The 12,502-nt window shown below is 31.2% G+C and overlaps 1 protein-coding gene across 1 annotated transcript; it reads left to right on the top strand.

Moving 5' to 3' along the window:
- Positions 1 to 3,755: 3,755 nt before the first annotated feature.
- On the top strand, positions 3,756 to 8,552 carry LOC120118051 (agamous-like MADS-box protein MADS4). The gene is made up of 8 exons (XM_039138197.1): positions 3,756 to 4,107; positions 6,420 to 6,498; positions 6,812 to 6,879; positions 6,970 to 7,069; positions 7,592 to 7,633; positions 7,746 to 7,787; positions 7,900 to 8,048; positions 8,163 to 8,552. The coding sequence occupies exons 1-8, from the start codon at positions 3,923 to 3,925 to the stop codon at positions 8,236 to 8,238; spliced, it is 741 nt and encodes a 246-aa protein (XP_038994128.1). The 5' UTR covers positions 3,756 to 3,922; the 3' UTR covers positions 8,239 to 8,552.
- Positions 8,553 to 12,502: the final 3,950 nt, after the last annotated feature.

Here is a 12,502-nt window from a genome sequence, read left to right as displayed (position 1 = left end):
CAATATCCAATCTATTGTTTGATTACTTCCTAACGAATTTTGTATAATCCATTATTAGAGTTACTCTTCAAACCCTGCATAAACCTATTTCTCATTGTTTATTTGAAGTACTCTCTAAAGCAAAAGCACTTTTGGAACCATAAACTATATAAAACAGATAAATTTGATTGAAGAAATGCTTTGAAAATCATTTTTTCAATCACAACGTAAAAATCTAAATTTCTAACTTTTGTGTTTGAAAAAAGTGCTTTTTGATTCTAATTATAGTTTTAACATTCTTGATATCCCATGTGTGTTTATTTTATAATTTCTTTTTTTAAAATATAATTATATAATTAAAAGTTTTTCATGATTTTGATTTTTTTATCTTTCCATTTCAATTTTTTAGATAAAAATCATTTTAAATCTTATATATTTCATAAATACATACATTATTAAAAAAAATTTTTAATAAAAACATTTTCATATTTTTATTATAATTTAAATTTATATATTTAAAGAATTTAAAGATCATCTAAAGGACATTTTTAACTTACAAGATTGTATTTAAATTGGTTGTTTGCCTTTTAAAATTGTCATATATGTTATTATCTATCTTTTATTCGAGTTTTTTTGTTAAATTTTTAACATTTTTCTTGTATAATCATTGTGTGGTATTAAGTGATTAGTTTCTATGTTCATGATTATAAGAAAATATCCTAATTATATGTTTAGCTTACATTTATGATTGTAAACATTCATTGTAATTTTGGATATTTATATTTTTAATAAAAAAACTAATGGATTCTATAAAAAAATCCTTAAAAATACTTTTCAAAAACAATATTAAATCATTTTTAAAGTATATTAAATAAACTCTCAAGGTATATATAAATATAATACTAATGCTTGTTTGATCGAGTAGTATCGAGTTCAATGTCTTTTAAAATAAATTTGGATTCAATCCTTGTGAATAAAAATTATTTATAGAAAATCTTTATCCTAAAATTAAACTCAACCCTAAATATAAACGAAATTTATGTGAATATCGAACACTAAATATCCCATGCAATGAAGTAGATTCCTTGTTTCCCACGAAACGATCGAATCCAAGGAACTATACACATTAACCTTAAAACCAAGTGTAGTTAATGAGTGAAAAATCTAGGCATCATGGGACTAGTACTACACTTTACAAAGATAGCTGATGAAACAACTGTATGCTGACATATATTGACCAATTATTGAAAGCCACGTCATCTATGCAACCGCCCTCTCTGATTGATACAATATCAATGAGCACACAGCTATATACGTATTATTGTCATGTATTAAAATTTGACCGGATACATGTAAGAATTGATACAGTATCATTAATGAAATTTTGAGTATGATACACATAATATATGTGGTCAGTAATCTGATTTACCGTGTATAAAGAAATAATATTAAATTTACCTTTATCGTCTAATGTTGTCGACAGAGTAGATGTCGAAGAAAATATCTAGATATATTTATAGCGATTATTTAATTTGTTAGATTATATCGATAAAATATTATATAAAGTTATCTTTTATCATTATTTTTCTTAGAATTTTATAATATTTAGATGTATTATGTTTAATATGACAGTATAGTATTTTTTTAATTCAGTGATAATATTTAGATGTATTATCGTTAATATGTTTTCACGAATGATCAAATTGGGATGTCGGCAAGGAGAACCCACTGATGGCAGCAACTCTCTGGCTTGGCCAAAATACGGTATTGTACCTTTCGCAAATCAACTTTGCTCTTTTGTTGAATAATTTTATGCATAATTGTTGTATATATTGACCGTGAAAAATTTCAACTTTTAAAAATTAAAATTTATCATAAATTTTAAATAAAATATATGACAACATTAAAATTCCGTTTGTAAAATATATCTTTTATTACCGGTATATTAGATATTAATGCTAACTTTATATATTCGATAAAAAAAACCCAATTATTGTTATTATTTTTGTACATAAAATCACCCATTGTTAATCTTCTTTTCTTTTATTAGTACTCTTAATCTTCACTTACAAGAAAAGCTGAAAAGGGTAATGTGTATAAGTAGTATGCAACAACTAGCAGTCCATATATCTCAACAAATATTCCTTACCTCCTTAATTTCCATATTACCTTTTGATGCAAGGGGATCCGAGACAGATGATGCTGAGCTGTCAGATTGCACCTTGATGGCGCTGAGATACCATGAGTTGGCAGATCAGCGCAAAGGCGGGAATTGATTGTAATATGTTCCTCATTTGGGTCGTTTTGAGTGTGCTTCAGTCTTTTGGCCATAATTTTGGCTACGGGTGTCAGAATCGCGCATAAGACCCCAATCCAGAAAGTTCTTTTCGACGCGCACGCTGTCTACATCGAGCTATGCTCCATGTGGCCTTTTTTTCGACCTCAACTTCTGTCGTTTTCCCCTCCGAATCACTAGATTTAGATATTTTTACTATTTTGATAATATTTTGATTGTCAATTAGGAAGTCATTTTAAATATGATTTTGGCAGGATTTTTTACAGATTACTTATTTTATTTTGAATTTCAATTTAGAATGATTTTGGGATTTTGTTATTTTTGGTAAATTCCGATAAACAAGATTTTTGCTATAATAGTCCGACTTGTGGACTGATTTTGAGGATTGTTTTGATTTATAATATTTTATTAAACCCTAGAGACTTTTTTCTCTGGTTGTGATCATCTGTTGGAACTAACCTGCAGGATAATCGTTATTCCTGTCAGGCGTCACCTTTGAACTCACCTTTAAAATATCTGTCTCAACAACTCAAAACACCAATATAAACTTCTTATAATAAAATTAGTGCTTTCCTTTATATACATAGATGGATAAGGGGTAGATGATGTAGTCGTTTCCACTAAAAATTTTAAATTATTAAATATTTTATTTTTTAGTACTTTTATTGATAAATTGTTTTTATTCTTAAAATTTTATCATTTTAACACAAAATCTCGTGACCGTCTATGTTTATATACATACACTAGATTTTTAGATATGTACGTTATATGTGTATGTATGAGTTTTTTTTTATTTATAATAATTATAATCGTATACTATTAAAATTTATAATTTGAATAATTATATAAATGTAACTATAATAGAAGTATCATATTGATTAAAAAATATTAATTAAAATAAATTACTATTTACATTAGAGATATACATTTATTGGTTTAAATTCCGTAAATACAAGGGAACATAGGAAAGACCACATTTCGTCTGGTTTAGTTCAGATAATTGCCCGGATCCGAATATGATTAGTGGATTTTCAGAAGCCTCTCCACTCCTCTCGACACGTAGCAGTGTCCATTTTCACTTCTTTTGCATATGACTTTCGGGCAAGATTTACCCCTTAGTTGTCCTTCGCTATCTCCTCCCTTTCAACTCATCCCACGTTCATATTTAGTTCAATCAATTATCAGTTTATCTAGAGATTGATTTAAGTGGTAATTGATAATATATATTATAATAGCAATGGCACAAATGATGAATGCATTAAATATTAACTCTCATTCATCTCCTCGTCCTAATAATTTAACTTTCCCCGTTGGATCATCCATCCAACGACTGGCATTAACTAAACGTACAAAAGTTAGGAACCCTATGTACTATCTTATTTGCTACGTATTTGTTTAGGCCGTCTTGTCAATTTTGTCAACAACAAAAACAAAAAAACAAATATTTTAGAGATAAACGTTTTCTCTGTCTAATGAAGTTGTTAGCTAAGATTATCTAAAAGTGCAGAGTCCAAAAAGAGAAAGGGTTATTAAAGGTCAGCAACAAGAAAGAGAAGAACACACACAAGAAAAAAAACAATATTCTTTCTCTCTGGTTTTTGGTTCTTAATTTGGAAGCCATTTTTGGTTTGGGTTTTAGTTTAAAAAATGGGGAGAGGTAGGGTTGAGTTGAAGAGAATTGAGAACAAGATCAACAGGCAAGTCACTTTTGCTAAGAGAAGAAATGGGCTTTTGAAGAAAGCTTATGAGCTTTCTGTTCTTTGCGATGCCGAAGTTGCTCTCATCATCTTCTCCACTAGAGGAAAGCTGTACGAATTTTGCAGCAGTTCAAGGTATTTCATTTTCACCAACAAAATAAAAGGATTTATTTTCTTTCTCTTTCTCTCTTGTTTTCCCTTTCTTAGGCTTCGGGTGGTTTCGTGATTGGGTAGCGGGAAAATTCGAGAAAGAAAAGTTAAAAATAATTTTTTTATTAAAAAAATGAGTTGAGTTTCAGTTTTACTGTTTTGGTGAATGTCTCGGTGTTTGTAGCACAACAGTGACCAAGTGTTGTTGGCTGTTCCCAGTGATGTTAGATCTGCAACTGATAAACCATGAAAAGAATATCACTGTTATATTGGGACCCTAATTTCATTTCTTTGTTATTTTCCTTTCCCTTTTACCAGTTTTCTCCCTTGATTATCATCTAATTTTCTTCTCTTTTCTTTTCTTTTCCATCCTTTTTTCCAAATCTGTTCAAGTTTCACATACAGTTTTGTTCTTAACAGATGAAGTTTCAGTTTGTAATTTTCTTTTCTTTTCTTGCTTTTCTCTCATCTCTTTCCGTTTTTATGGTTAATCAATCACTACAAAGCTCATTTTTTGTTAACTTTTAATTAATTACCATAATTTTTATATAAAAAAAGTTTAAACCATGTTCCATCTTCGTTAGCTGTCCCGTTTCTGAGTTTAGGGTTTTATTGTTTCAACTTAAATTCAGCTTTAGTTCTTTTCATACGTACAAGGCACTGTTCCTCTGACTGGAAGTTTGTTTTAACAATTTGAATTGATGTTTTCATTTCTTAAAAAAATTAAAAAACAACACAGTCAAAAATCCACCGGACTCAAAGCTATCTTCTGATATTTACAGACAATTTTCAGATGTCAATAATCAATGAAGCAACGAAAACAAAACCATACATAAGTGTGTTCGATTCCACAGATTAACAAACCAGAAATAAGTGTTTTCTTCTTGTCTTGTTCTTTTTCCCTGAGAATGATTTAAACCAGTATTTAAAAATGTGTTGGAGAGGAATTTTAGGGTTTCTGAGTTTCCTAAAGCTGCCCCCCCTCATGTTACGGTTTCAGATTTCAATTCTTTAAAGTTACAGCATCGTCCCAACCATCTTAAGAGCTCCAGATTCCTTCAGATCTAATGTTTTATCAAATTTTTTATCATGTGACTCACTTATATTTCATAGCATTGTAAACTAGTGGTGAATCAAATTCAAACCCTAATTTTAATTAATTATATTGACTCCTTTCTACTTTAACTCATAACTATTTTTTTTAGAATTTTATAATAATTTTTGTACAAAAAATTGACACCGCTCTAACCTAGTATTATCATTATTTTTTTTAAATTTCTACATCGTAATTTAATTTTTTTGATATGCTCTGAGTTGCAGGGATATATTTACCCTAAAATTTTCAAATTATTATATATTATTATTATTATATATTTTAGATATTTTTTATTGATAATATTTTTTTCCACTAAAATGTTATAAGTTCATCTCTTATAAGATTTTAGAAGTTCATCATCTACTAACATAAAATCACACTGATGGGTTGAGTTTAGGGTTGATGGTATATGTAGATTGGAAGGGGCTATTGTCCCTCCCAAAATTTTTGTTCGGATGATATTTTAGGTCATTATTAGTTTATTTTTTAAGTAAAATTCAACCTTTATTCCCTTTAATTATTTTAGATTAAATATCTAATAAGTTTCAATTGTTTTGAACTTAAATAATTTACCATTGCCAATATTTGATTTTAACTTTGTACTGTTGAGCGATAAGAATTCAATGCATTTCTTTACAAAATTTAGATGCAACCAATCTTTTTTGATGTACCATGAATAAGTATAATGCAAGTGTTCTGAACTTACAATATGTACTTACGCTTTAGATGAGATTTTTTTGTGAAAAATAGCTGGAAGTCTAACTTTGAACTTCAGAATTAAGGAATATGTTCGCATATGGTGAAGAATTAAATAAACTAATTTATTACACCAAATAAATTAAATAAATATCCCAACTACTCCATTATTTATATTTTGATAGCTTCATTTACTACCATGTATATATTAATGCCCTTGTGTACTTTAAAAGCTTTTTCAAGTCCATTATTTCCTATAGCATAGGAATTTTACATGATTATTCGTTTCCCTTTTCCTATGGATGTTTATGTTTTGACAATGAATTCGAATGATCGTTTTCGGGTTTTCTTTTTTTTGGTATAAAGTTATCATAGTTTGAGAATAAGAGAACGAAAAGGAATTGCAGATGCCGTGATACGAACAAGATTTTGTTTGGAATGAAGATTAATAAACTTTGTCAATGTGCTTACTTTTGTTCATCATTGTTCGTTGAAATATATATAGCATGGTGAAAACACTGGAGAGGTACCAGAAGTGCAACTATGGAGCTCCAGAGACAAATGTGTCAGCTAGGGAGGCTCTGGTAATGGCTAAAACTCTGCAACTTATTCTTACATAAGACTGTCCCTTGCTTGCTCTTTGTTCTTCATGGTTTAGTACTTTTAGACTGCTTCTCAGTACGTATACTAATTCATTTATCTTGTGTGTCCTTAAGTAATATGTCTTATGGATGGTAAATTTGGGTAGTGAATGAAAGAATATCATATTTCCATGTATGAGAAATTAGGGTTTTCAAGGTACATTAAGCTACTTTCGAAGTTTTTCTATTCATATCAAAACACTCATGTTTTTATAAGATACGAGAGTTGAACACATATACTCATTTTACTTTGTAGGAGTTAAGCAGTCAACAGGAATATCTGAAGCTTAAGGGCCGGTACGAGGCCCTACAAAGGTCCCAAAGGTGAGTCAGTGACCTCAAAAAAGGACTAAAACTTAACACCCAGAGGCTGTTTTGGATGATTCTTTATTTATTTTGATTTTATCTTGTTAGGAATTTACTAGGAGAAGATCTGGGTCCTTTAAGCAGCAAAGAGCTTGAGTCCCTTGAGAAGCAGCTTGATTCTTCTTTGAAGCAGATCCGATCAATGCGGGTAATCCAGACTATTTTTCTTTGGGATTTCGTATCTTTTATCCAATCTCTACATATACCTAAAACGAGTATATATATTGTTTGATTCAATTGCTCGGTTAAAGTATTTGAAGGATCGTTGGAGATGATATCATATATTATTATGTGACAAACACGAGAAGTGTTGGAAGATAATAACTTGCATAGTGATAACACAATAAAATAAATATTTAAATTTTAGTAAAACACTTTTTCAGAAAAATCACAAACAAAATAAGAATTTTCAAATAGATGAATACAAGGAATCCTCCTGTGGCAACTTTTTCTCTAACCATAATCTCTAGTGTCTATTTATAAAGATAATCACTTGATTATATAGGACATTTTTTTTAATAAAATCTACTTAAAGTAGGTTTATAAAGAATCTGAACAATGCAATCTCCTGATATACCTAGAGATTGACTTCTACGTACAAGTTTAGAATCTATTTTATGCATGCCTTTTTGTTTCTAATGAACATGGATCATTTGCTGTTATTTTGTAGACCCAATATATGCTGGACCAGCTCGCTGATCTCCGACGGAAGGTATGCAGTTATTTATCATGTTAACTAAGATTTGTTTAAGTTTCTAAACTCAGATTTCTCTTGTTTCTCTCACTAATGCAATATTTTCCATTTATAAATCTCTTTAATATAGGAACAACTACTCAATGAAGCCAATAAGAACCTGAAACAAAGGGTATGCCATTCTTCATGTTCCTGCTTAAAAAATTGATTCGGATTCGGGTTCGGATTCGAATTGAGATATTGTATCAAACACCATATTCATTGAGGATCGGATCTTTTTACAGTTGATTGAAAGCTACCAAGTAAATTCACTCCAGTTGAATCCGAATGAAGAAGACGTCGGCTTCGGCGGACAACCTGCTCATCATCATCATCATCCTCAGGATGATGGCTTCTTTCACCCATTGGAGTGTGAACCAACATTACAAATCGGGTACGGCCTCTTGCATCCACTCTGAAATTTGTATTGAAACATGTGCAGATTGCAGACATATATAAACTACATTATAGCTTTTACTTACTGAATTGATTTGTTTGAATAACACAGATACCAGCACGATCCGATATCGTTCGTCGACGCAGGTCCGAGTGTGAATAACTACATGATGGGATGGCTACCATGACAAATTACAATAGAAGAAGAATATGCAAGCTTTGCATTCACTCATAAGAGAACCAGCACCAATTTAATCAATCTGTTTGAATGTTTCTTTGACGAAAAGAAAGAACACTTTATAGTGCCATGGATTTTAATAGCATTACTGTTGTAACTTTGTGTCTTTTTTAATTTGGAGGATGAACTGTAGGTAAACTCCTTGGTGTCAGCTCTAGGGCACTGCGTATATTTCTTTGAAACAGTTTATTATGTTTGAAATAATGTGCTTTTGTTTGCTTGTAAGAGAATTCTAACTTTGTGCATTTTGGTATTTGCTTCAACGAACACATGGCACACGCTTTGGATTCAAAGGACTTGCAAATAAATATTTCTCATACATGGAAATATAATATTATTTAACATAATAATTTTCAACTAGACGATTATTAATTTTTTAATAAAATAATAATTTAAAACATATAAATATTAAACGATAATTTTATAATTTAAATATTTGAAATATTTAATAAAACTACATCCTATAATTTAAAAATTATTTTTGAACTTTTTCCAAAAATATACCATTCTTATAAAATTACCGTAAATAAACTGGAAAAAAATCAAAATAGAATAGCAGGGAGCTGTAATACGCACTTAAAAGATGTGGGCCTCCAACCCACGTGGTTTATAATAAAGTACGCACTAGGATCGGAATGATATGACAATGCTAACATGGTACTGTTACAATTAATATTTACACGATATAATTAAAATCAAAATAGAATAGCAGGGAGCCGTAATACGCACTTAAAAGATGTGGGCCTCCAACCCACGTGGTTTATAATAAAGTACGCGCTAGGTTCGGAATGACATGACAATGCTAACACGGTACTGTTTCAATTAAAATCAAAATACAAACGTGATATATTCAGATACACTTGTCAATAGTTTATTGGCTCAATCTTCACACGTGGAATTTGCTGAATGGAGGTGAACCACGCGGTCCTTATCTTTAGCCTCCTCGACTCTCTTCTTTTCGGCCGCCTAATTAAATTGAAAACCCTGAAATCGCATGTGAAATCCGTGGCGACGAAATGTAACGACGCGTCATGCTAGATTAGAAATGTAAACGAGTTCAGTCGAGTTTGAGTATTGCTGAGTTATACTTAATGCTCTTGATAAAATCTCAAAATCCCTAAATTTCCTTCCCCGTCGACCTTTCTTCCACATCCAAATTCGTCGTCGTTCGGTCGTTCCAGTTAGTGCCATCATTCCCGTTTGGTTCGTCGTCGACCGATGAACAAAAACCATCAACCATCTCGTTGTAAAACATCGACTAACGCCGTGAATTTCGACTCAAAGTTTCAAAGTTTTTTTTAACACCATTATCATGAAAATCGTTGATTCGTCATAGATCGTTGCCCCATTTTCAATACCTCCCGCACCATCGTGTTCCTTGCATCGTTCCGAGTCCACCGGTGTCTTTCTTATCTTCGTCGTCGTCGGAGTGTGAGGGGGTGAGGAATATAAAGTTTTCGACGTTTTAAAATCGGGCTCTCTGCCGTTCAAAGTTGTGAATTGAGCTTGGTAAGTGTCTCAAAATCCCTTCAAATAATTTTAAAAAAATTGTGTAATTTTTAGGACGCCGTTTGACGCCGCATGCACCACTACGCGCCGCCCCTGAGCGTGGGGAAGGTCCACACATGGTGTACAGCCTGTAATTGGTTGTCCGACCTTACCTGTGTCCGAATCATTGACCCGTCCTGCCTGCTGACCCTATTTGACCTCCCGTTAACCATTGATCATCCGTTGACTGTTGATTAAACGTTGACCGAACGTTGATCGTTGACCAAAAAGTTAAAACTTTTGAAAAATCATATTTTATTTTTAATATCCCGAGTCCGATTATGAGGTCCGTCTTGCCAAATTCAAACCCAAAATCCTCTGAATTGACCTGTAAACCTGAAAAATGCATATTTATTTAAGTGTTTTAGTTAAGTTAATTGAACCGAATGGTCAAGGACTAATTAATGTTATCGTATGTTAAAGGTACTCAAGGATCTCCTGACTGTTTCACTGCTCGACCCGATTCCTCCCTATCCGCTCGTCTTTGAGAGGTCGTAATTACCCGTATAGTTTTGTAACCCTATTAGTTATTCTGTTTAGAATATTATTCAGAATATGACTCTGTTCTGATATGACTTAGGTTCCCGTTCATTCGAAGAGCCTAGTGAAAGTGGTGTTCGATAGATTTCCGGACTGACCCATTTTACGAGGTGTGTTCCTTGTGGACCTAAGGCGACCCTCGGTTAGGCTCTACGACCTTGAGATTTTTCTTAGGTAAGCCTATGTGGCCCGGAGAACTGTCTTAGGTAGGCTCTCAGGCCCCAAGGTACTCCCTTAGGTTATGCAGTTCTGGGGGACTGCACATGACATTCGGTTGGAGGACGATTTGAAGTTTTTAAATTAAAAACTCCTATGATGTTTTTAATTACTGTGATCTGTACTGATTTTAAAAAAGCATAACTGTATGTTTTTATTTCTACACTGTTGGGACACACTGAGCTTCTAGCTCACTTTTCAAACTGTTTTACCCCTTTGAGATACTCTTAGATAGACATTCCGTAGCAGACACTTGAAAGATTAACACATTTAGTACATATCTTTTTGTTGTAATGTTCTATCTTTCAAACTGCTTTTAATTAGGGTGACATATGCCTTATTTTTGAAGTACTTATCTTTTTATGATGTTTATTCATTTTGCTATTGCTATTTGATTTACTATACTCCGGATTTATTACATGTTTTATTTTATCTAGTCGCTTTTAGTTTTATATTTACGAGTTGGATTTTTATTGTTATTTATTATACTTTTATAAATGTCATTTGTAATATGATTTTAAATTATCGAATAACGTTTTTGGAAAATATTTTTAATAATATTTAATGTAATCCGTTAGACTTAGTCGAAACGCATAGGTTGGGTCTAGGGGGTTACACACGAGTTTAAAATTTTCAAACTTGACTCAAACTTGAAATCCTGAACTAAAGCTCGTGAGTAGCTCGAAAAGGCTCAAAATGAAAAAAAAAATCTTAAAATTAACTAAATTGAAGCCTCAAACTTGAACCTAAACCTTAAATACATGAAAATCTTACTGTATTTAAAAAAAATAATACATAAATATTAATATTATTAATAATTTATTTTAAAAAACAAAATCTTAATATATTATATTTTCGAGCTACTCACGAGCTTTTTGAATCGAATATAAAGTAACTCGTTTCGGCTTGTTAAGAACTCGAGTGGAGCTCGAGTCAAGTCCATTTGATCCGAGTATTTATCGAGCCTTGATCGAGTCGGTCTCGAGTAATTCACGATCTGTCTCGTCTCATTTACTGCCCTAGGCTAGACATTACTACTCATATAAATACCCGAAAAAAAGGTAAACTACATATTTAGTCACTAACTTATTTTTATAATTTAGTTTTGATTATTCAACTATTCTTTTTCAAACATCCATTATTAAAAAAATAAAAGTCTTGATGTGATATTTTTTTTTTATTTTTTTTAAAGATGATGTTACATTATCTTATAGTGACATGTCAATATAACTGTTAAATTTTTAACAACATATGAATAAAATAAAACCAAAATATAATATTAAGTATAATTTAAAATAATAATTGGACAATTGAAACGAAATCGTAATAATAGTTGTGTCATCCTTTTTTTCCTTTTATTTTTTCTTGTATATCTTTTCAACAAAGATAAAAGTTTTACGATTTCGTTTCTATTTCACGTCGACGCTGCAACTACTATTCTCTAACTTTTTATAGGACCACTTAAGATATAGACAAAATCACATCATCGTCTCTTACCAATGTCTCAATTTAGATTTTACCTAAGCCACTTTAAAACCCATTGAATTCAATCCCAAACTCAAAATTCGTCAAACCCTAAACCATCTTCATCTACAATATATATCATACGATTAATGTAGAATCAAGATATACAATTCAATTATTCCTTCTGTATTTTCTTACCATTGAGATATAAAAGAAATACTTCACCGTCAAGAAATCAAAGAGAATTAAAAACTAGGAATTTTCAAAAAGAATGAATAAAAGTTTTGGGACTATTTCATAAATTTGAAAAGTAAAATGTCAAATCATAACATCGGTAATTTTTTTTCTTAGCAAAGAGAATTTTTTAATTTCAAATTTTACGATTAAAACTCAAATAGGATGTCTCTTTATAAACCTCCCTAAACTTAGATGGAAAAAAAGATTAC

This window comes from Hibiscus syriacus, unplaced genomic scaffold (assembly GCF_006381635.1).
Source record: "Hibiscus syriacus cultivar Baekdansim isolate YM2019G1 unplaced genomic scaffold, ASM638163v2 tig00110325_pilon, whole genome shotgun sequence".
In the NCBI taxonomy this organism is placed as follows: Eukaryota; Viridiplantae; Streptophyta; class Magnoliopsida; order Malvales; family Malvaceae; genus Hibiscus; species Hibiscus syriacus.
The sequence above is the reverse complement of the archived record's forward strand: the minus strand, read 5'-3'. Positions and strand labels throughout refer to the sequence as shown.